Source organism: Nicotiana tabacum, chromosome 19, assembly GCF_000715075.1.
Source record: "Nicotiana tabacum cultivar K326 chromosome 19, ASM71507v2, whole genome shotgun sequence".
Classification (NCBI taxonomy): domain Eukaryota; kingdom Viridiplantae; phylum Streptophyta; class Magnoliopsida; order Solanales; family Solanaceae; genus Nicotiana; species Nicotiana tabacum.
In genome coordinates this window covers 70,018,548-70,043,221 of record NC_134098.1, presented here as the reverse complement: position 1 = coordinate 70,043,221, position 24,674 = coordinate 70,018,548, and the positions used below count along the sequence as shown (strand labels likewise).

General features: G+C 37.2%; 2 protein-coding genes across 3 annotated transcripts; one reads left to right on the top strand and one right to left on the bottom strand.

The window, feature by feature from the left end:
- Positions 1-23,589, top strand: LOC107778927 (uncharacterized). 2 transcript variants are annotated; one of them, XR_012702754.1, is made up of 19 exons: positions 1-445; positions 2,312-2,443; positions 3,398-3,469; positions 5,015-5,085; positions 5,200-5,299; positions 5,394-5,492; positions 5,952-6,078; positions 9,028-9,161; positions 9,252-9,311; positions 9,582-9,817; positions 10,764-11,193; positions 12,229-12,552; positions 12,652-13,251; positions 13,333-13,506; positions 18,834-19,064; positions 19,146-19,429; positions 20,172-20,421; positions 21,933-22,055; positions 22,862-23,589. XR_012702754.1 is itself a non-coding variant. In XM_075237930.1 (19 exons), exons 1-19 carry the CDS (start codon positions 287-289, stop codon positions 22,992-22,994), a joined length of 3,774 nt encoding a protein of 1,257 aa, XP_075094031.1. In that variant the 5' UTR covers positions 1-286; the 3' UTR covers positions 22,995-23,589. The 2 variants fall into 2 exon arrangements, 1 of the variants encoding a protein (XP_075094031.1); XM_075237930.1 differs by having other exon boundaries at positions 20,137-20,421.
- On the bottom strand, positions 15,327-17,505 carry LOC142173239 (uncharacterized). The gene is made up of 2 exons (XM_075237931.1): positions 15,932-17,505; positions 15,327-15,842 (listed from the first exon to the last, which is right to left on the bottom strand). Exons 1-2 carry the CDS (start codon positions 17,384-17,386, stop codon positions 15,426-15,428), a joined length of 1,872 nt encoding a protein of 623 aa, XP_075094032.1. The 5' UTR covers positions 17,387-17,505; the 3' UTR covers positions 15,327-15,425.
- Positions 23,590-24,674: the final 1,085 nt, after the last annotated feature.

Genomic DNA, 24,674 nt, shown 5'->3' with positions numbered 1-24,674 from the left:
AAAAATGGATAAAGTTGTCGGAATTGGAATTACTTCTTCAAACTCGAAACGTTTTTCTATAGGTCCACCAATCCTTCCTCCTCCACAAGATCTGCCTGTTTACGTCTTCTTTCTTCTGGGCTTAACACTGCTGATTCAAACCTCACTCTCAACTCCAAATTTACTACTAGTACCCATAACTGCCCGCTGTTTATATACGACTAGTTGTTAGTTTCGTATCCAATTGCTCCGTTTTCAGTATAATTTGTGATCACGCTTTGTGCATTTGGTCAAAGGGGATTGTGAAATGCGATCCATGTCGATACCTAAGGAGCCAGAGCAAGTGATGAAACGGAGAGATGGATCCGTTTTGGGAAAGAAGACAATTCTCAAAAGTGACCATTTCCCTGGCTGCCAAAACAGACGCTTATCCCCTCACATCGACGGTGCTCCTAATTATCGCAAGGTTTTTCCTAATTAGCAGTTCTAATTTTCATTTTTCTTACTGCTTGCTGTGCGACATGCACTTTACTGTTTATTGTATGATACCTTTTCACATTTTGGATTTATTTGACTTAAATTTTTCTATCAGATTAATTTTCCTATTATTATGATCATATTTTCTTTTATTACTACTTATTTAATGCCCAAGTCAAACTCTCTATCCAGCCAAATGACTTTTTTCCTAATCTCTTTGACTGTACTAAGTTTCCTAAGTTTGATATTCCTTTTTTGATGCATTTTATTGATCAACAACAACAACAACAACAACATACCCAATATTATAATGCTAGTTGGCTGGGGCAGATACAGTGTGTCTCGTATGGGTTCTTATGAATCCAATAACTTTGGCTCAGACCATTAAATAAGGACAAATAATAGATTTTGAACCCAATAAATCAATGAGCTGTGGTGGAATCCCGCATTACTCGAATCCATAAAGTTCAAATCCTGATTCCGCCGCTGCTAGTTGGACCTATTTGTGGATGAGTTAAACACATCTCTCTTGATTCACTAAATCCCTCTGACTTTTACAATGGTTTCACTTTGACCATATTGCATACAGCTGTCGATGAATTATTATAAGATTAAGCAAAGTGCAATATTACATAACTACATGTAAATAGCTAATTATTCAGCTTGTTTATTTATTCCTTTTATCTTTTTTTTCCGTGACTGGTGTTTGGTTGAAAGAAGTGTACCTCATTCTCATATTCATCCAATACTAAAGGATGTAAGAAAGTTGAAATTGAGGGGTTGCATAATTCCAGATGTTTACTTCTCCTCTTTAGATTCTTTTTTAGTTCTTTCTCTTTAGATAGGTAAACATTAAATATTTGCACTGTCAATGTATAGATTTTTTACACCAATAGGTTAAGTTCACTTACAACAATAGGTAAATCGTCATAGCAAGCCTGATATGGTAACCTGGAAAATAGAAGAGTAACCTGTTATAACCGATTAAATTGACTTGATGGTGTAAAATGATTCATCATTGCCAGTGTATTTAACTTAAAGCCATATTAGAATCATCACTTGTGCCCTGCGAGCAAGTGTTAAGTAGCTTGTAAGTCCCTTATACCTCTCATGACGAAGCAGAAGGTCTAGAATTCCACTCTTTTTAGGTGAATGTTGTGGAAGCAACAGAAGATATTGATGGCCAACAAGTTCATAATGGAAACATTCTTTACCAATGAAATATACCATGTCATATAAGTGAATTGGCCTATGGCTGTTACTATGCATATTGACCTCAGGATTGTGACTACGATGTTTTAGTTACATTGTGCATGATTTCTTCGAGAAACTTTTGTGCAGTTGGAGCGGAAAAAGCTAAGAGAAAGAAGGATAAGGAAAATCATATAGACCATTATAACGGGAAGAAATAAAGGAGCTTCTGGAGAATTCAGAATATATTGTCTCAAACGGAAGATATATTATTATTTTTTGGTTAACTTTTGAAGACATAGAATATTGACTTGTATAGCTAGTTGGATGACTCTTGTTGAGAACGATACTCTTGTATTGCTACAGTGGAATGACTGATGGTTGCAATAGAGAGGAAGAATATATAATATATGGTCTAAAAAATGATGATTAATCGGGGCCATATTCTTGAACTTCATACTAATCTCCAACTTGTTTAAGCTATTATTAATCCACATTATATAGCATTGTTGTTTTGGCGGGCGATCAAAGCAACTGTTATACTCATGGTCATGGGCATCAAAGTGATTCCTTTGCATTTGCTATGGTTTATATCGTATAGCTCTTGGATGGTTATGTTGGTCATTTAATGTGTTGCACTCCCTGACTAAACTATTTTCTTTAGGCCGGCTCTTCGCATGTTCATGGTGTTGCTATTCCAACGGTTGAAGGTATCCAAAATGTTCTTGACCATATTGGAGCTCAACTGAGTGGGAAGAAAACACACTTTCTCTGGATTAATCTCCGTGAGGAACCGGTAATAGTGCTTCATTACCTTTGGTATATGGATTTCACTGAATTTCTTCTGCACTTCAGTTTTATTGTATTGCTTTCCTATAAATGCTGATTATTTCATCAATAACTGCAGTGCAGTTTTGTAAACAAATTTCTAGGGCTTCTAATGGATTCTTTTTGATGGATTAGTCATAGTGAGTAATCTTGTAGACATTGTTTGCATGATGTGTTGCACCCTTTTTCTTCTTGTTTTTTATGATGCGTTGCACCTTTAAATCTCATCATTTGCATTCAACACATCATACAGCATATAGTTCCATGTTCCAAAATTTTTGTTGCTCGTTGAGCCCTTCCAGTGCACAAATTTCATTGCACCATTCTCGATTGAACAAAAGACCATCATCTCTCTCTCTCTCTCTCTCTCTCTCTCTCTCTCTCTCTCTCTATTGCTTCTTCTGCTGCATCCTTTTCCTTTTTTTTTTTTTTTTGTGTGTGTGGGGGGTGGGGTGGGGGGTAAGTTGATAAGAGCCTTTCCTTGTATACAGGCTCCATTCAAAAGAGTGTAGGTACTTCTCTATTCTACATTTTTTTCTCTTTCGTGCATTAGGTTGAGTTATAAAATAAGTGCTATGAAAGGTGGAGACACAAGATAATCTTTTACCTCTCTTTAGATAGCCCATGGATTTTCGGTTTCTATTGGACTTGGTTAGATAATAGCAAACTTGTTTGTGATAAGATTGTGTCATGACTGAAGGTAAGTTCTTTGATTGATTACCTAGGATGCTATAATTAACTGGTGAAGCTGAGAATTGATATATACATTGGTATTCCTGATCTCTCTAATGGCGGAACTAGATAAAACACGTGTAGTGATATCTGTGTTTCTTTCTGGACATGCACTTTTCTATCAAGATGCTGCAAGATTTTAATTCTGGAAAACTTTATCATGATTGTTTCCTTTCTAAACATGGAACAGGTGATATATATAAATGGACGCCCGTTTGTCTTGCGTGAAGTAGAAAGGCCTTTCTCAAATCTCGAGTATACGGTGCGTCATGGTTAGGGATTTATTTGTCATTTTGACATATTGTCACTGATTTTATTTTATATTATCACATGATCATATTGTAATCTCCTGGAATTAAGACTGTGCGTCATGGTTAGGGATTTATTTGTCAAATGACATGATCATTTTGACATATTGTCCAGGATATATTGAAATAATATGCCATCACGTACCCACACTCACAATTTAAACACTTCTGATCATGGCATCAAGGAGATATCATAAGATACATGTACTGGACATTTTCTTTTACTTTTCGCTCTCGGATGCAGCATTGGTTGTAGGATTTTTGTCTAGCACTTGGTGGGCATCTTCCTTTCAGAAGTTTACAAAAAGTTAGTAATATAATAATAAACATATTACAAAATATCCTGGACGTACAGACAAGGTATTTACCTTCTTAAGGATAATATAGCCCTTAATACTTGGGTGACCGAGGCCAAAAATCATGCCAAAGGCTAACCTTCCTACTTCCCGACACGCCGGCAAGAATGTTCCCAGAAAACAGCAGAATGGTATCTTCCTACTTCCCGACACGCCTTGTGACTCCAGATACCCCCTAGGTATTTGTATCTGTCCTTTTATAGCTTGCTTGCAGGATGAGTAACCAAGTAAATAACCTGATTAAAATATGTGCGTGCAGAATGGTTCATGAACCAAGTATTCAATATTTAGAATAATATTTTGAGTAAATGTGTATCTTAAAGTTTTAAAGTGCCCATTCCTGAATAGGTAACGTTTCTAAAATAGTGAAAGTATGGGAGGATCCCAAAAATAGAAAATAAATGCACATTTTGAACATTGAATATGCATTTATTCAAAGCCGGCTAACGTGCATGAAACTCTGTTCTTTTTGGTGCATCCAGGGGCGGATTCATAGGCTAAAATATGGGGCACGTGAACCCATGGTCTCTCCATAAAATAGATATTTTATGTATATATTTTCTAAAATTGGTATAATATTAACTGTTGGCAACCATGCTCTAAGAAGTTTGAATGGTGCACTTGGTTGAAGGTTGAGTTAATTACCAAGAGGAATAGGGATCCATTCCCACTTAATACATTTTTTTCTCCTTTTTTAATAGCACACCCATGTACTAGAAATCCTAGATCCGTCTCTGGGTGCATCCATGAGGTTCCTTTATGTATAGAAGATTGAGTGTCATTCGTAGAAAACCATATCTTTTTGTAGGTTTTCTACGTTTTTTGGGTATACCCCTTGTATACAGGTTTCTAAGTCCAACTTTTTAATAATTTATTACTTGATCCAAAGAAAAAAAAGAATAGATGGAAGCCCGATTGCATGACTACCGTGAGACCTTATCACAGCAGGATCCTAATGCTTCTTATTATGGGTAAAACCTTTTCTTCTGCCAATGCATATTGGTTCACAATTATTCTTGTGTATACTTACAACTTTTTATATCTGGCATTTGTTGGGTTCTAATACAAGTTTCTAACTGCATATCTTTTCCTAATCTATCTGTTGATATTCTTCTTGATGACCTTAGATTTTATATTAAATAGGGAATTAACAGGAAAAGGGTAGAGCAAATGGAGGATCGCTTGAAAGAAGATGTTCTGCTAGAAGCTGCAAGGTTATCGTTTGCTCTAATTTTATTGTTCCTGAACGGATATCTAGGTTTTCACTAAATGTCATGATGATGCTCATGTATCGCAAATTTTATGTGAATCACTTGATAAAAAAACAGATATGGAAATAAGATCCTTGTAACTGATGAGCTTCCTGATGGTCAGATGGTGGATCAATGGGAACCAGTAACATCTGATTCTGTGAAAACACCCTTACAGGTTTCATGAGTTTAGGAAAGCTTTATTGAAGTTGACGTCAGAAAAGATTGTACTGATTGCTCATTTTCATTTTGAACATCTCCCTCTAAGTTAGGTGTATGAGGAACTGCAAGCACAAGAGTACCTTGTTGACTACGAGCGAGTTCCTATTACTGACGAAAAATCACCCAAAGAGCTGGATTTTGATATTCTTGTGAGTATTTATATTTCTACTCGGCTTTGAATCCCACTTTTATGTCGAAGATACATCTCTTGTCATCACGAAAGGCATGGGAGGTTCTTTTTGCTTAGGTTTTTATTGTTTTTGGTCAACGGTTACACTGGAACATAATACTTCATGCATCTGACACGTTAGGAATATATTTCTATTAGAGCATCACGACTGTCTTAACTCGTCAAGCTGACGTCTTTTATGTATATTGACATGGGTGTTAAACTTTGTTTTTCCTTTCTTTTTCTAATGAGTAGTCTAAAGATGGATGGAGACATGTATTTATGACTATCTACACATTTATGCTCTTAAAATAGTGCTTTTGTTTAATAAATATGTCTTTGTCAATGTAGTGGTGCCAAATCGTTTCTATGATAGATTTAAGCATTTAGTTTTGTCTCATTCCTCATTTGTTTTTCTGGTTTGCCTTCTGATCTTTAGGTTCTTAGAGTTTCTCAAGCTGATGTGAACACACAGATTATTTTTAATTGCCAAATGGGACGTGGGCGAACAACCACAGGAATGGTGATTTCCACATTGGTGTACCTCAATCGTATAGGGGCCTCTGGTAATTACTTTCTCTCATGTCAGACCTGGCATTTTCCTTCAATGTCCAATTTAGGAATATTTCCTGCCCTTAGGTTTTATTCTCTTGCTTCTTGTTCTTGAATTCTGTTTTATTAAGCCCTTTTAGTTAAAGGGCCTTTTTTTTGAGAATAGTGACCTGAAATTCAATTGTTCAGAGAAGGGATTCAATTGCTTAACTTTGATATCACGAAGAGAGAAGTGAAAATGACGTTTCTAGAATAGTCACCAAAATTTCAATGCTAAGAGGAGAAACTCAATACCCAAACTCTAATACTATGAAGAAAAAGATGGGAAAGAAACTTTTAAGGAATAGTAACCGGAAATTTAATGCTTAGCTGAGGTACTCGATATCCAAATTCTGGTACTATGAAGAAAAAGGAAGAAAAGACTCTTGCAGAATAATGAAATACAATGGACTCAATTCGTAAACTCTAATACCATGAAGAAAAAAGAAGAGAAGAAGACTTTCTGGAATCATAACCGGAAATTCGATTTTCAAAGGGACGCAACACCTAAATTTTGTCTCATGAAAAAAAGAAGAGAAAAAGTTTCAGAAAATATTTTACTTAAATAGTCACCCGAAAAAATGCTGAAATAGTGTAAGATGATGCTGAGAAAGAATATTCTGACTCTAACTTAAACACATAGAATGAATCTAGAATATTCTAGCATATAATTACATTAATTCTCTTGACTTTCAACAGCTTGCATGCGGGTTTTTCCCATCATATAAAAAGTTTTTGAGTTCATAAAAAGAGAAAAATATGCAGGCTCTAGTCACCTCTTTTCTTTAACGGTGACTGGGTTGAAATGATATCTCTACACTGCTTGTGAGGAAATCCAGCCTCATTATGATATGGATTATTGATATCACTTGTAACCTCATGAAAATAGTAGGTTTTTGCTTCTGTTTACTCTTTATCAGCTCTTTATCAGTTTAAAGTCTTAAGTCCCTCTTTCTTGCTAATAGTTGATTCACACACTTAGTAGAAGCGCTTAATTGGATAATGTAGAAATCATACATCTCTGTACGTTTTGATTGTTGTCGAAGCCATTTCTACTTGCAAAAAAAGCACTTTTCTCTGGGAAAATAGAAAGTGGCTAAAAATAAATGGGGAAAGGCGTAGCGGAGGACGAAAGAGGATACGGAATTGTAAGTTAAGCCGTGACAAACATTTACCTGTGAGAATAACATTTCTTCTTTTATAATACCCTTGGCTGCTGTAGATTGTGATGCTGTAAAAAACGTACTCCCCTCCGTCCGAATATATGTGGCGGTGTTTGACTCAACACGGAGTTTAAGAAATAAAGGAAGACTTTTGAAACTTGTGGTCTAAAACTAGCCATAGATATTGTTGTGGCTATAAATCATCTCATTAAGGGTAAAGTAGGGCGTTTAAAGTTAAATGGTTTCCAAATAAGAAAGTATGACACTCTTTTTGGGATAGCCTAAGAAGGAAAGTATAACACATAAATTGGGACAAAGGGAGTAACTGGTAATATGCTTAAAGTCTCAGCTACTAACTGCAATATAACTGTAAGAGGCAAATTGTGAATTTGGAAAAACTTCAAAGGAATTTTCTATGAAATTCAACTAAACACACTGGGAGATTCTCATGACACCAAAGTATTGGGGTTGACTTGGGGTTATAGAGTTAAGGTATTTATGCTTTACTAGGAAAGCGTTTATGGAGATTTGGGGTTTGCTCTTTGGAGAGAGGTGATCATGGAGAAATACGGGGTCTTGGAAGGGGGATGCAACACTAAAAATGTTACACTTTTATATTGATACGGTTTATGGAGGAATATGTTGAAGGATTGGGAAGAATTTAATGGGAATGTATCGTTCAGGGTGGGGGATGGAAGTAGGGTAAGTTTGTGGGGGTCACAGGTGGTGTAAGAATAGTGCTATGAGGATTTCATTTCCAAACATGTATGAATTTTCAAGCCAAAAGGAGATACCAGTCCATCAGGTACAAAGGCTACAAGGTGGAGAAGTTCACTGGGATTTGAGGTTTTAAAGGCCTTGCAGACTGAGAAGTTGCAGAATTCAAAAGGCTAGTCAAATGTCTCCACAAACAAAGCACTACACAAGAAAAGCACGATTTATGGAGTTTGGGGGGAGGGGGAAATTGGCATGTTTCCTGTTAACTCCTATGATGAGAAGCTTTTGGTAAGGGAGGAGACTGTTTCCAGTATCTATCGGTATGGATCCCCAGTGAACCGACAAATGTGTGTTTTTCACTTGGATGGCTGTGAGGGAGGTGATCTTAACGGCTGAGAAGTTAAGGAAGAGGAAGATTATATATGTCAGTTGGTGTTTTATGTGTAAAATCTCGGCAGAAGAAGTGGACCATCTTGTTTTATATTGTTGGGTAGTGTCTCGCTTGTAGTGGAAAGTGTTGAGATGGTTTAGAAATTGGAATTCAGTGGTGATGCGAGGCACTGTAAACGGAGTGATGTTTAGTTTGACCCTTAGAAGACGGAAGAAAAGACAAAGGGCATGAGATGTTTGCTCCATTAGCAGCTATGTGGACCATATGGAGGAGACAAATAGGAGAATTTGAAGTTGTAGAGAATAATTCTGTACACTATATTTCTTTTTGGTGTACTCATGAGGTTCCTATATGTATATAGATGATTGGGTGCCATACTGTCGATTGTAAAAAAATCATATATTGTAAGGTTTTCTACTTTTTGGTTTACGGGAGGTCTTTTGCCCGTCGTTAATAAATATTTTTTTACTTTATCTCACACACTCACCAAAAAAAAAAAAGTGAAGGCAGATTGCCAGGACTTGATGTAAAAGCTAAATCTCTAGACCTGTATGTCCTGCATTTCTGCTTGAATCACACTTTTAATTCTAATCACTTCTCTGTTCAAATCTTTGAATGCTGGAAACATTACTTGAGATGCCTTCATCTAACAGGAATTCCAAGGAGCAATTCCATTGGTAGAGTTTCCGACTGTGTCTCCAATCTGAATGATACATTACCAAACTCAGAGGAGGCAATCCGTAGAGGGGAATATGCTGTAATTAGAAGCTTGATTCGGGTATTAGAGGTAGCAAAGTAGTCTAACTTTCTATTTCAATAATTTTAGCAGATTGGACATATTGTTTGATTTGTTATTGACTGGATTTATGCCTTAAAGGGTGGTGTTGAAGGCAAAAGACAAGTGGATAAAGTCATTGACAAATGTTCCTCTATGCAGGTAGTGTTGTATTATGTTTGGGAATATTTTTTGCTCTACCACGTTTTGCCTTTGGTTATTTTCTGCGCACTATCTACTATGCTGTTTTCTTGTTGCATGATCTGCTTCTTGTGATGAAAACAATCCATGACCAATCTTCTCTATCATCCTTCTACCTCATTTCATTTTAGAAAGCTTGAAAATATGCAGTTGCTTTCCGTGTGGCTCTGAGATAAAAATAATTTATAATGCAAAATTTTCATTCAAATTGTTTATATGGATTACTTGCAGAACTTACGTGAAGCTATTGCTATCTACCGCAATAGTATTTTGCGCCAACCTGATGAGATGAAGAGAGAGGCTGCACTTTCGTTTTTTGTGGAGTACCTAGAAAGATATTACTTCCTTATATGTTTTGCTGTATATCTCCATACACAACGAGATGCACTATTTTCTAGGTCCTCTGCACAGTGCAGCTTTAGTGATTGGATGAAAGCAAGACCAGAGTTGTATAGTATAATCCGTCGGTAAGGATAAAATTTTCTGCTATTGTTCAAAGTGCTTGCCTTACAGTATTTTATATTGATGCTTTTATCATCGTTATTCTTATTATTGTTTTTACTCCATCTTTTCTGATGCATAAACATAACTGCCGCAACTGACTCTTTCAGGTGGTTATCGGACATCATTATTTTGTGTCAGTATTTTGTCACTTATTCATGTGCATATGTCTGTTGTTAGACCTGAGAAACTTTTATAATCTTGCATAATTTCAATTTTATCTGATGTTTATCTTAGAAATTAAAGAGATACCCACAGAATGAGAACATAATTTGGCCCAAAAATTAACTTTATACTACACCGGTTTTCAGTTCAATTGTTGAATTGCACTTCCCAGGCAATTTACTTGTTCATTAAGTATTTATGTATTCTGAAGTTTCGATATTTTGTGGAGAAAATTAACATTAATATCTTGCAAGAAAGTCTATGCAATCACTAAATTTGTTCAACTGTTCCTCTCTTAGTTCCCTTTTAAGTTATTCGGCTTGGGTGTTGGTATTTGGAGAGAGCAGGCAGACACATCTTTATGAACTTGTGGATCTGAACTTTGAGAAGCCTCTCAAGATTACTGAGTCATCTCTACTATACCATACATTAATCGAGTTACTTTCCAATGTGGATGTGTAACTATGCTGGTGTTTTGATTTGCTTAAATTTTTCTAATGTAATGAAGGCATTCCTTATAACATCTCATCTGTGTGGATGATGGTTTGTATCGAACAAGATATCTGTATTTACTAGTAAAAGTTTCTTGACCTTGGACACTGTTAATAGAACTTTGTGATCTCTGATACTGAAGAACCATCTTGTGATTTAGCACACTTGTATGGGCTCCAGTGGGATGCTGCTTTACTGGAAAAGCCCAAAGGAATCCTGCATTATTGGAAACTTATTTGCTAGATTTGGCTGCAGGTTGCTAAGGAGAGACCCTATGGGAGCACTTGGCTACGCGAGTCTGAAACCTTCTCTTGCTAAATTGGTTGACACTGCTGATAGTCGCCCTTGTGAGATGGGGCAAGTTGCTGCTTTGAGGAACGGAGAGGTTCTTGGACCTCAAACTGTTCTTAAAAGTGACCACTGTCCTGGCTGTCAACATCCTGGTTTGCCAGAAATATTAGAAGGTGCTCCTAACTTTAGAGAAATTCCAGGTTTTCCTGTCTATGGTGTTGCGAATCCCACCGTCAATGGGATTCGATCTGTAATTCAAAGGATTGGTAGCTCCAAAGGTGGGCATCCAGTTTTCTGGCACAATATGAGAGAAGAACCTGTTATCTACATCAACGGAAAACCATTTGTACTCCGTGAGGTTGAAAGGCCGTATAAAAATATGCTTGAATACACGGTATGAATGCAATTTCATGAAAATTTTAGATAACTAACTTCTGTCAGACCTTATTGCTGCCGATGATACATACACTCTTCATTTTGCATTAACGTACCTTTGTCAAACGTGTGTGACATGGTATGGTATCATTAATGGATCCTTTAAATGGGTACTACATGACAAAATTTGAGACTTATTTTGTGCTGCCAGAAGCCATTCTACTTCCTTTTGGTTTCTCTGTTTGGAAGAATACTTTTTTCAACCTCTGTTTGGAAGAATGCAATTTCTTTATTTCTCTTTTCATTTTTGCTTTTCACATAAAAATCAAGAAAGGTAGATCATGGAACTTTTGTTTGATTATAACTTTAGTTTTACTACCTTTAAAAGTTCTTGCTCTTCTTCTTCTCACCCTTTCTGAGCCGAGGGTCTATTCACTAGGTAGGGATAAAATCTGCGTACACACTACCCTCCCCAGGCCCCACCTGTGGGAATATACTGGGTTTGTTGTTGTTGTTGTTGTACCTTTAGAAGTTCTTGCAATTTCTTCTGTTGCATGTATTGATTTTGGAAGATATTCTTAATTCCAATGAGATCTCAATATAGAACGTGGTGCAAATATCTTTGCTTTTAAGTCCTTTTTTGAACCTTTGGCTGATATATATTTTATCAGACACAGCAATTTAATAAGTACTTCCTTGTACCGAACAATCAGATTGCATAAATTGGAATTTGTTCCAAGCTAATTTTGATAGATTTCAAATGGTACAGTTAGTTCTGTTTTCGAATTACCCTTCTGTAGCTGTAACTATTTTATCTTTCGCTTGTAATTGTTAAATTTCCTGATCTCTAGCTTAAAAGCCTTATTTTGTTTACTTCAGCATACAATATTTGCATTTCTAATGCAAGGTTGCTTTTTGTATTGCAATTTTTTAGTTGAAAATACAAGATGCTTCCTTCTTTTAAGTGGATTTGCTTTGGAGTCTTGACTCCTCTATTACTTGGTATTTCGAGACATGATAACTAAACTGACTAATTACAAGTATGTGGATCTAGGGTATCGATCGTGAAAGAGTGGAAAAAATGGAAGCTCGATTAAAGGATGACATTATGCGAGAAGCTGACCGTTATCAAGGTGCAATAATGGTAATTCACGAAACTGATGATGGTCAAATATTTGATGCTTGGGAACATGTGAGCTCTGATGCAGTTCAAACTCCCGTGGAGGTCTTTAAGTGCTTGGAAGCTGATGGTTTTCCTATAAAGTATGCCCGTGTTCCTATCACTGATGGCAAAGCTCCCAAAAGTTCTGACTTCGATTTATTGACTTTTAATATAGCATCTGCTTCCAAAGATACTGCTTTTGTCTTTAATTGCCAGGTAACCTAGTATGAATTCTTCTTCTTCGATTTACTTGTATTTTCTGTGGCCTTTGGCTCCCAACGGAAGATGCTGTTTTACTTATTTCTGCAATTACAGATGGGTATAGGGAGGACTACTACTGGAACTGTAATTGCATGCCTTTTGAAATCACGTATTGATCATGGGAGACCCATTAGAGTATTAAATGATGCATCAAATCCAGACGTAGGTGGTGATATGTCAAGTGGTGATGAAAGTGAAGGCGAAGCCCATCCACCTGCATTATTAGTATCGAAAAATAGACCTCAAATAGATTCAAATGACGCATTTGGGATAAATGACATCCTGCTGCTCTGGAAAATAACAAGATTGTTTGATAATGGGGTGGAATGCCGAGAGGCCTTAGATGCTATTATTGATCGATGTTCAGCTCTGCAGAACATACGCCAAGCGGTCTTGCAATACAGAAAGTTGTGTAATCAGCAGCATATTGAGCCTAGAGAAAGAAGAGTAGCACTAAATCGTGGGGCTGAGTACTTGGAACGATATTTTCGTTTGATCGCTTTTGCTGCATATCTTGGCAGCGAAGCATTTGATGGATTTTGTGGACAAGGAGAATCGAGGATGACTTTCAAAGATTGGCTGCACCAGAGGCCAGAGGTTCAAGCAATGAAGTGGTCAATTAGATTAAGGCCTGGGAGATTCTTTACCATCCCTGTAATGCCTCTGACATCTATCTGTCTGTGTTGCGGATTCTTTTTTAAGCTCGATTTGATTCTGTTATAATTGTAAGTGCAGGAGGAACTAAGAGCTCCACATGAGTCACAACATGGGGATGCTGTTATGGAAGCTATTGTGAAAGATCGGAATGGCTCTGTTCTTGGGAAAGGGTCTATTCTCAAGATGTACTTCTTTCCTGGCCAAAGAATTTCCAGTCACATACAAATTCATGGTGCTCCTCATGTTTACAAGGTATGTTAAATTTCCATTATTTTCATGATGCTAAGAGAAGCTGAATTTTGATTTCATATGGCTAATGGGAGATATTTTAACTAGCGTTAGGGTTTCCAAGATAGATGTATGTGCACCTTTCGCACCACATGCCTTTGTGATAGAGATAGGTCATGTTTTTGTTATTCTTTCATAATCTTCAACACATAAATTTGAACCCAAGTGACAAACACACTACCGGTCCAAAGCTTCAAAAATAAACATCATATGGCCAAGAAGTATTTTCAACTAGATAGAGGAATTAGGATATATCTTTTTGATGAAGTAAGGGGAATTGTATAGATGGCATCCATAAGATGCAAGAAGTACAAAATAGAGGAATTAGGATATATTTTGCACTAAAGCTTTTCAGCTTTTGATCATGTGTGAGAAATAAGAGGAGAATTTGGAAGAATGATTTGAGACAGATTTAGCGTACACGAAATACATAGAGTATGATGTTACATCTTTAAATGTGTTACTAATATTAACTATTTAACATATTTTTTTGGTTGCCTATATAGGGCAGGGCGAGACCAATACATAAATAGAATTGAGAAAATTAGGATCAAATGCAAAAATATGAGTATGAATGCTCCGATGAAGTGCAAATACATACAGGAGATGGGAGAGAAGAATTAATATACCCACAAAGAAAAAACGACACACAACAACAACACAAACCCAGTGAAATCCCATAAGTGGGGTCCGAAGAGGGTAATGTGTATGCAGACCTTACCCCTACCCTATGAAGATAGAGAGGCTATTTCAAACCCTCGGCTCAAGAACAGTGAAAAGGAAGCAATAAACAAATAATAGCACCAACAAGGTAATAGGACAACGGAAGCAAATGACACAACATGTAATAACAAAGATCTACGAATACGAAAATACAAGAATACTGCCAATACTACTGGTAAGAATGACACACCGTATAATAACAAGGAACTAGGAATAGGAAAATATAAGACTAGTACTAATACTATTGGTAAGACTAGGGAAACTCTCGACTACATGTCAACCTACAACCTTAAACACACAACAACAACAACAACAACAAAAAACCTAGTGAAATCCCACAAGTGGGGTCTCGCACAAGAAACCAAAAAGAAAAAGAAAAAGAAAAAGAAAAAGAGAGAAGATAATTCTTGATTATGCCTGGTTTTGTTAAAGAAGATTGCTATCTTTTCCCAACTTGAATCATAGAATGTTAGAAATGAAAGCAATAAGCAATAAGCAATAAGTAAACCATAAATGGAAAACAATGGCACACCAAGAGCAGAGAAGCAACTATGTAGAAGAAGAGTACAAAGAGGCTGTCAACAACAATGGAGAGTATAAAAAGCTGCTAGACAAGCCTAACCAGAGCAGTGTATAAAAGTGGGTCAAACAAAGAAGTCCAAAGTATTGTACCCAATCAGCTATGCATTATGGGGCGTGTCTATCCGCTGCTACTATTAGAGATCTAAATGTAAAACCAGTAATGAAAACAACGTCACACCAAGATCAGGGAAGCAGAAAATTACCATGTCGAAGAAGATTGCAAAAGAGACTGTTAACAACAATGGAGAGTATAAAAACAGCTAGTCAAACCTAAACAAAGCAGTGTACAAAAAATAGGCCAAACAAAGAAGTTCAAAGTATTCTACCCCAAGCAATCAGCACACAGAACATTGTTGGTTTATCCCAGTGTTGTGAAGAGCGTGAAGCGAGAAAAAGCGACAAACCCCATTTCGCTTAAAGCGAGAAGCGCAACGCTCGCTTTTTTGAAGTGAAGCGAAATTTAAAAAAAATAAAAAAAATAAATATTGCATAGACAACACATGTAATTGTAAGCAAATGTTCAATACTTCAATGTAAAAACTAAATAGTAGCATCAATTAAAGCACAAAATGAGCATCCTATTCTTCTACAAGATTGTCAAATTCTTGTATTCCACTATCATTATTATATTGCTCGTCATCTTCTTCAACTTCTTCTTCTTCATCAACTAGGGACAAAGTAGCTGCCTCTTTTCCCTTCCTCTGTGAACTTGAAGTTGAGGTACTCCCTCTCAAACCATAAATCCTCTCCCCAATTCCACGCGCCTCCGCAACATCACCCCAAGTGAAATCAGAAGTTTCCTCAAATACTTCTTCATCTGCATGATCTTCCAGGACTCCAGTTAGCCATTCATTAGCATCGTCGATGTTGTCCAAACTAATTGGATCAATTACATTGCGAGCGTTGTAACGACGCCTCAATGTTCTATTGTACTTAATGAATACTAGATCATTGAGACGCTTCAAGGTTAGTTTGTTCCTTTTTTTGGTATGAATCTGCAAATAATAAGTAATTAGTAAGATTAGGACAATTGAGATATAATTTAATTATCTCAATATACTAAATCTTTCTTCTTAGTTCTTACATGTTCAAACACGCTCCAATTCCTTTCACACCCGGATGAGCTACATGTTAGACTTAGAACCTTGATGGAAAACTTTTGTAAATCCGGAGTGGAATGGCCATATTGCTTCCACCATTCAACTGTAGAAGTAGAACAAATTTTCAAAACATAATATTGATAAAGAAATAACTTATTAACTATAAAACAACATATAAGCACTCGCTCACCTGGTGACTTCGTCTTTCTTTGTCTAATCGCCATGTTTTTTCCAAAAAGTTGCTCAGCATTCCTATAAATACTAAATTGCTCTGTTATTTTATCTTGCACGGATTCTTCAGGTATCAACTTCTCAATACATTCATAGTATCCATTCCACAAAGGTTCATCTCCTAGAATCCTTTCTTCATTGTCATAAAACAGTTCCGGGTTCAAAACAAGTCCAGCTGCATGCAAAGGGCTATGAAGCTTACTATCCCACCTTTTATCTATGATCTCAAAGACTCTTTTGTATTTTCTTTGATCACTAAACGAGACTTGAATAGCCTCCTTTGCCCTATCCATTGCTTCGTACAGGTAGCCCATTGGTGGCCTTTGCTCCCCATCCACCAAACGAAGCACTTTAACTAAAGGACCACCAATCTTCAATGCATGAACCACATTATTCCAGAATGAAGGAGAAAGTATAATATCTGCAGATTCTCTCCCTCGAGCTTCCTTTCCATAGGCACTGTTAGTGTACTCATCTGAAACAAACAACTTCTTCAAATTGCTTTTTTGCTCATACATCCTATGCAAAGTCAAGAAAGCAGTAGCAAATCTTGTCTTTGCGGGTTTCACCAAGCTTCTTTGTTTAGTGAATCTCTTCATCATATTCAATAACAAAGGCCTTTGAACAATATAGGAATGCACTCTAATTGCCTGATTAAAGATTGAACTAAAGGGTCTTTCCTTGAAAATGTCACCGAAGATCAAATTAATGGAATGTGCTGCACACGGAGTCCAATAAATATGCGGGTACCCAACAGACATCAAATCGCCAGCTTTAATATTTTCACTGGCGTTGTCCGTGACAACTTGAACAACATTTTCTGCTCCAATAGAGTCTATTGTACTCTTGAACAAGGAGTACATTTTGGTTGAATCAGTCGAAGAGTCGCTTGCATCAACGGACTCAAGAAACAAGCTTCCCTTAGGAGAATTCACCAAGATATTGATGTTCATTTTTCCATTTCTCGCCGTCCACTTATCCATCATAATGGAACAACCAAACTTGTTCCATTCTACTTTGTGCTCCTCCACGATTTTGTTCACCTCTGCCACCTCTTTTTTTAGATATGGCCCTCTAACTTCATGATATGTTGGAGGCTTCATTCCTGGACCATATTGGCCTACGGCCTCAATAAAAGCAGAAAAAGTGTCAGTATAATTAACACAATTAAAAGGAAGACCTGCATCATACATCCACCGTGCAAACATTGTAATTGCACGATCCCTCAAAATCGTTTTGGCATCAATTTGAGGATTACTACTTTTTCCTTCCTTATCTCCATATTTTTACGAGAAGTAACAATCCATAGGACCTTTGGTCTTGCCGGTAGATCCACAACTAGAAGACATTGGTTGCATCCTTCCCCGCTTTTGTGATTTTGGTGGAAGCGACGAAGCATCGTCACCTTCTTCTGTTTCATCATCGTCATCAAGATTATACAGTTCTTGTTCATGAATCAGTTGAGTCTTTAACTCTCTCTTTTTATGAAGGAATGCTTTCAAATCTTCCTTCACATGCGACGGAACTTTAGGACAAGATGCGACATTTGGATCACCGCCGATTAGATGCGCTTTTTGACGATAGATTCCTCCATTTGAAATCTTGTCACAAAAAAGACATCTAATTGCCATCTTGTTGGTCTCGCAAACTCTTTCAGAGTAAGCCCAAGCCGGATCTTTCCTATCTTCTTTTGGCGCCATTAAAAGAACAACTACATAACACATAAGAAAGGCAATAAGAACTAAGAATAAAAGATGTAAAAAATCATAGGAATTCTCTGTTAATAACTGAAAAAATTGGGCTGGAAAAATTGGGCAGTAAAATTCTGGAAAAAATTCGCCAGCATTTCGCTGCTTTTTGGACGTTTAGAAAGAAAAAGAATAAGAAGAAGAAGAAGAAGAATGAAAATCAGAAGTTCAGAACATACCTGTTGAAGTCTTGAACTTGAAGTTGAAGAACAAGAAAAACAACCCTAGTTGATGATTTGAGATTCTTTCAGAAATCAGAAGTAGATGAAGAAGAAGTCGCTGCTGTTGGAAGTTGAAGAATACTAGTCGCTGTTGTTGAAGATCAGTGTTTAATCCAAAAAATTTGTTTTTAATAAAATAGGGTTGGGTATTTTAATACAGAGAAGCGGACGCTTCTCTTCGCTTCGCTTTCCCCGCTTCTCGCTTTTTACAGAGAAGCGGTCACTTTTACTGACCTGAGTCGCTTCACCTTGCTGAAGCGCTGCCTTTCACGCTTCGCCTCGCTTCTCGCTTAAAGCGATGAAGCGAGCGCTTTTTTAAACACTGGTTTATCCCTCTGCTACCATGATAAATCTCATTGAAAAATCCATAATCCAAATTGTCACAGTGTGAACCCTGTCCATCTAGTCAGGCAGAATTCAGGTCACACACTAAAGAGATAAAATATTCAATTTTAGTATCTAACTGTATAGGGTACCATTTTCACATTTGCCATTTGCCAAATCCATGCACGTGCAATACACGTACGTGACCTCGTAATGGAAGTGTAGATTACACTGACCGGAAAGAGATAGAAGCTAAGGACATAAATTTTGTAGTGAACTTGCAGATTTTCAAATTTTTGAATTTGAGTTTTGTTTCATGGATAAAACTTGAAATTTTTACTGAATTTCTCATCGTTTTTTAGGTTGATGGACACCCCATTTATAGCATGGCAACGCCTACCATTGCAGGTGCAAAGGAGATGTTAACTTACCTTGGTGCAGAGCAGACATCAAAAGAAAGAGTTGCTAAGAGAGTGGTTTTAACTGATCTGAGGGAAGAGGCTGTTGTTTATATTAACGGAACACCTTTTGTTCTTAGGGAATTAGACAAGCCTGTTGAATCCTTGAAGCATGTTGGAATCACTGGTTCATTGGTCAGTCTTCAATCAATTTACCCCTTCAAATAATTAGTTATGATAATTCTATTATCTTTAAACTTCATTTGTCTGCCACAGGTGGAACACTTGGAGGCACGGTTAAAAGATGACATACTATCTGAGATTAGACAATCTGGTGGTAGGATGCTTTTGCATCGTGAAGAGTATAGTCCGTCTTTAAATCAAGTTAGTATCATTGGATATTGGGAGAACATATTTGTAGATGATGTTAAGACTCCTGCGGAGGTATATGCAAGTCTGAAGTACGAAGGGTATGACATAATCTATAGAAGGATACCATTGACTAGAGAGAGAGAAGCCTTGCCTACGGATATTGATGCTATCCAATACTGTAAGGACGGGTAAGTAGCAGCACTTAACCTGCAGAACATTTCAATGTCATCAACTTCTGAGACAGGTCATTCAAATTGACAGTTAACAGTTTTTGTGAGGGCAAAGTTGGTATAATGGGATTGAGGTGTAATCATTGATTGAATATTAAAGCTGGTGTAGCTTCTTGTCCTGCTGCATCCATCTCCATGACATTGACAGACTGCCCTAGATCTAGAAGTAAAATCATGTCTATCAAATGGCTCGTCGTAGCAACTCTAATATATCCCGGAGAATTTCCAAATGCAAATAAGATATAAAAATATGCCTTGCTAAACTTCTTTTTCAATCGTGAGTTTAGGAATCTGATCTAACATTAACTTGTCATTGCCAATTTATACTAGTTAGTGCGCAAAATCTATCATTTCTGAAGTAGTCTGGCTCAGTTTGGTGTTTGAGAAGCCTTTAATCTTCATTCTTTGATAAGATAAATGTCACAACATGCTTCTTCTTTTGTTGTAATCTCTCCGAATCCAGAGAAAAAGTATATTCTATGTCAGGTGCAATGTGGCTTTGATTGTCAAAGGGCATAATATGGCTTTCTAGTGATGATTTTCTACCTGTGTCCGTGAAGAATGTATTTGAAAGTTTGTTAACCAGTGACTTCCTTTTCTATGTTCTCATTAGAAGGAAAATTAAACTAATTGTTTTTTTCTTCCTTTTGCCTGCCTCTAAACAGCGCTGCAGGATCTTACCTTTTTGTATCACACACAGGATTTGGAGGGATTGCTTATGCAATGGCTATTATTTGTTTAAGGCTTGAAGCTGAGGCTAAGCTGTCATTAGATATTCATCGACCATTTGAAGGCACTGTGCTTCCATGTCCACCTCTAGAGAGTTTCAATGTTCAAAATTCGAATGAAGAAGCACGCAAAATGGGTGACTATAGGGACATATTAAGCCTCACTAGGGTTCTTGTGCACGGTCCTGAGAGCAAGACAGATGTTGATATTGTAATAGAAAGGTATGCATTCTCTATTTAATCCATAAACGCATGAGTTTTCTTCTCTAGCTTCCTGTGGCAGTCCAGCTTCCTCAAGTAATGCACAGGAGATTGGTTCAAGGACATAAATTTCATAAACCTACTCATACCACAAAATCACGGAATATATAGATTCAAAGAGTGATTCTCTATGCAACAGTAAAAGGAACTAGTGATTAGACTTTTCTGATTTTACTTGGTGAAGTCAGTTAGTCCATCAACTATATCCTTTCATGTCTTATTAACTTAGATCTGTATATATTAGGGCAACTGGGTAAATCTAGTACTTTAAGAATAACCTATTCAGGTCTCTGCTATCGCGTCATTCCTCCCTACACATGCCCCTGTACCCTCACTTAATCATGTTCAGTGTTCACCATCTATTTGCAATTCAATTCTCCTTCAGTTTTTTAACTCCTATCTTTGTTCGATGGTAATTTAAGAGTCTTGTACAAATGAGTTTTGTGGCAGCAGATGTGTCTTGAGGGTTTGGTATAGTTGGTGCTTAGTCTATCAGTTTCTGGTGAAAGAAAATATAATCTAATCGTTCATAAAGCTTCTAAGAGCGAATGCAGGTTGAAGGATGTTAAGGAAATGGAAAAGGGTTGTAAACTCATCTATGTTTGAATTCTTCTCCTTCGTTATAGATACCGGGATAGAGAGAGCAGATAAAGTAGTGTCCATGAGCGCACTGTTCAAAATTTATTGCAGTAGTGCACCGTTTAATATTATGAGAAATAAGAGAAATGGGTCCGCACTTATGGGTCTGGATTTCTCAGCACCAAGAAAAGTTCTTTTTTACTTGGATGGCAGCGAGGGGAGCAATTGTTCAGTGTAGATGTCGATCACCTCCTCCTACATAGTCTGGTGGCAACTCGGTTGTGGTGTGAGATTTGAGATGGCTTGGGCTGCAAAGGGCATTGTTGGACACAGTGAAGGAGGCAGTCTGCGGCGGGAAATTTGGAAAAGAAATCCAATAGCCTGGGATGTTCCTCCACATGTGCTTCCTGTGGAAGGGAAGGGACAGGAGAGCTTTTGATGAGATTTTTGTTTCCCGATGGATAGAGAATTTGAGGAATAGTTTCTCATTTCTAGTTTCTTCTTGGTGCATCCATGAGGTACCAGTTTGTATAGAAGATTGGGTGTCTTTCGTGGAGAATCATATTATGTTGTAAACTGTCTACTTTTTGGTGTACTGCTTGTATACTTTTCTCATTACTAATGGAATTATTTACCTTGTCTCCAAAAAAGAAAAAGGAAGAGAGAGGATGGTTTGCGGGAAGATCATTGCTGGCCAGCTTTCTAAGTTTGAAATTGATGGAAAATACTGAATTTTGCACTAATGTCTCACGTCATAATTCTACTTTGATATGGTAGAAGTGTAGGAGTTGATCTAGCTAGTTTGATCCTGAAGCTTTGAATCAAGTGAATAGCTAGCCACTCTTTTACCTCTGAATATTTTATCTGACAGTCTTTCTTTTATATTTCCATAGGTGTGCAGGTGCAGGTCATTTGCGAGAAGATATAGTTGAATATGCAAAGGAGCTTGAAAAGAATTTAGATGAAGATGAAGAACGTCGAGCATACCTCATGGATATGGGCATTAGAGCTTTAAGGTTGGTTGTCATCCATCTCTTTTTTAAATGAAGCATACTCAGCATAGAAAAACAATTTTCAGAAATTTGACCCTTTATTCTAAAGAAAAAAAGGTACTCCTTACTTGTCACTTTAAAGAAACAATGGTGTCATTTTCTCTAACAGAGGGTGTGACAAGTCTGCGTTATAGGCCCCAAAGAAGAAGTAGCACAGAGTTTTGTGTTACAGTTTGTGGTATAAGTAGAGAACAAGTTGGCCTATATTTAATCTGAAGAGTTTGTTGATAAACATGAACGGTAGAAGCAGAGGACAGAATATGCTCATTTAGAAGGAACATACATACAGCCCCAGCACCATCTTAGAGGTCCTCTTTTGAATGCTTTATTATTAAGATAGAGCTGAAACTTCTATTTTGCAGTGGAAATGAGCATAAAATATTGAAGATTTTTAAAAAGTGGGGAAAAGTTTTTCCAAAAGATTGTGGACAGAGCACGGGACAAACTAAAGTAGAAAACAGAAGACATAATCGGGACTGGAGTAGTATAACATAACTGAATATAATATGTCTTTGAGAATTGAACTTGCACCTTGGCCCATATTTCATTCATAGGCTATATATTTCTTATACAATTAGCCTCTTCCTTGGAATGGAAAGGTGCTGTTGAGAAATTGAGTTACTCTTTGGTCCGATTTCAGTAGGTGGGGCTAAGCATCCTTTTTCCCGGAGCGATGGCCAGTAGACATATATCTTAAGGTGCTTTGCTGCAAAGAAGGCAAAAATTTACAACAATTTCAAATAATGGTTTTATTTCTTTTCTTTTTGCAGGCGATATTTTTTCCTGATCACATTTAGATCCTATCTCTACTGCTGTTCTCCAGCTGAGATAACATTTAGTAAATGGATGGATGCGAGACCTGAACTTGGCCACCTATGTAATAATCTCAGAATTGACATATAATGAGGATAGTGTCAACACATATCCAACATTAGACTCCAAAGCTCTCTGTGCATATCTATAAACATGGGGGACATGGAATGAGAAATTGCTGATACTAGATTCATGACTTGTGGAGGAAGACAAGTTATTGTCATTCTTTGAAGGGAGCTGATAGCTAATAACAATTAATTCGTTCAGATTGTAGACATCTGTGCTGCAGCCAAGCAAGAGGAAGCAAACTGCAAGACTGTGGCAGACAGAAGTTGCAATGAATCAGAACTATTCCCATGTATAACATGAGGAAACAAAAGTTCGTAGGTTAAAGGGAGGTTCAAAGTTGCAAGTTAAGGAATATTTCAGTACTCTATGGTCAACATATCGTAAAGCTGCTTTCAAACCAATGTACGTGTATAACTAGCTTTTGCTGTAGAAATGCAGAAAAATATAAAATAGTATTCGAGCTGGAGATGTATGACATGTTTGTGTTATTAACTATTGACATGTATAGAAGTTGCTTCATATGGACATGGATTTATTTGTCTTGGCATTCATAGACATAACTTTGCCTCATGGCCAAAGAAAGGAAAAGATGGTATGAAAATAATTTGAGGAAAAAGATGATGCAAATTACAGGCTTGCTGTTGGTTGTATACTTGTTATGACTTGCAAATCCACTACACATCAGTCTCCAATTAGTTGGAATCTGGTATAGAAATCTTTTATATGAGTCTTTCTCTTTGCTCTATGGTTTATGTGCTAATAAAAGGCAAAAACCTAATGTGTAGAGTGATAAAATAGAACGATGCATATTAAGACTGAAATTCTTCTGTTATCCCTCATTCAGCTCAAGTCCATGCTTATAAAAGAGGATTACGAGTACCATGATAATTTTTTTAAATAAACAAAAAGTATAAAACATTTGTTGATTTCTCAAGAAATAAATTCATGCTTTCATAATGCGTAGGGATAAAACTTTTGAAATAAAGACATACGAATATTTTTCAAGGTTAATTGCGAAAAGGTATGTAGACAAGGCGAAAGTAAACAGGAATTGAACAACAAAAAAACGACCACCCAGTATAATCCCACAAGTAGGGTCTGGGGAGGGTAGGATGTACGCAGCCTTACCCCTACCCTGGAGGGGCAAGGAGACTGTTTCCGATAGACCCTCGGCTAAAGACGGTAAAGGAAGCCCTGATATCAAGTAATAGTAAGACCAATAATTAGAAAACTAAATCGAAGATAGCAACCGAGAATATGAAAGGGGTACCAATAACAAGTAATAGCAAGACAGTATAATTAGAGAAATAAATCCAAGGCAGCACACGAGAATATGAATGAAGTACTGCTAGCAAACTACGGAATTACCGATGGCAAGTAGTAATGGAACAAGACATGCGAATATAGCAAACTAAGGAAAAATAGGGTACCATACTAGCACTAATACTATCGAACTAGAGAAGACAAAGGAAAATGCATGACTACCTACTAACCTTTTACCCTAATCTTCAACTTCCACACCCTTCTATCTAGGGTCATGTCCTCGGTCAGCTCAAGCTGCTCCATGTCCCGCTTGATCACCTCTCCCCAAGACTTCTTTGGCCTACCTCTACCCCTCCTCTCACCTCCCAAGGCCAACCTCTCACATCGCCTGACTGGGGCATCTGTGCTTCTCCTCTTAACATGCCCGAACCATCTCAA

Coding starts and splice junctions, on each gene's coding strand:
- LOC107778927 (XM_075237930.1), top strand. CDS start 287: ATGCGATCCATGTCGATACCTAAGGAGCCAGAGCAAGTGATGAAACGG. Junction 446..2,311: donor GTGCTCCTAATTATCGCAAG/GTTTTTCCTAAT, acceptor TATTTTCTTTAG/GCCGGCTCTTCGCATGTTCA. Junction 5,300..5,393: donor CTGTGAAAACACCCTTACAG/GTTTCATGAGTT, acceptor CCTCTAAGTTAG/GTGTATGAGGAACTGCAAGC.
- LOC142173239 (XM_075237931.1), bottom strand. CDS start 17,386: ATGTTTGCACGGTGGATGTATGATGCAGGTCTTCCTTTTAATTGTGTT. Junction 15,843..15,931: donor ATTGGAGCGTGTTTGAACAT/GTAAGAACTAAG, acceptor TATTATTTGCAG/ATTCATACCAAAAAAAGGAA.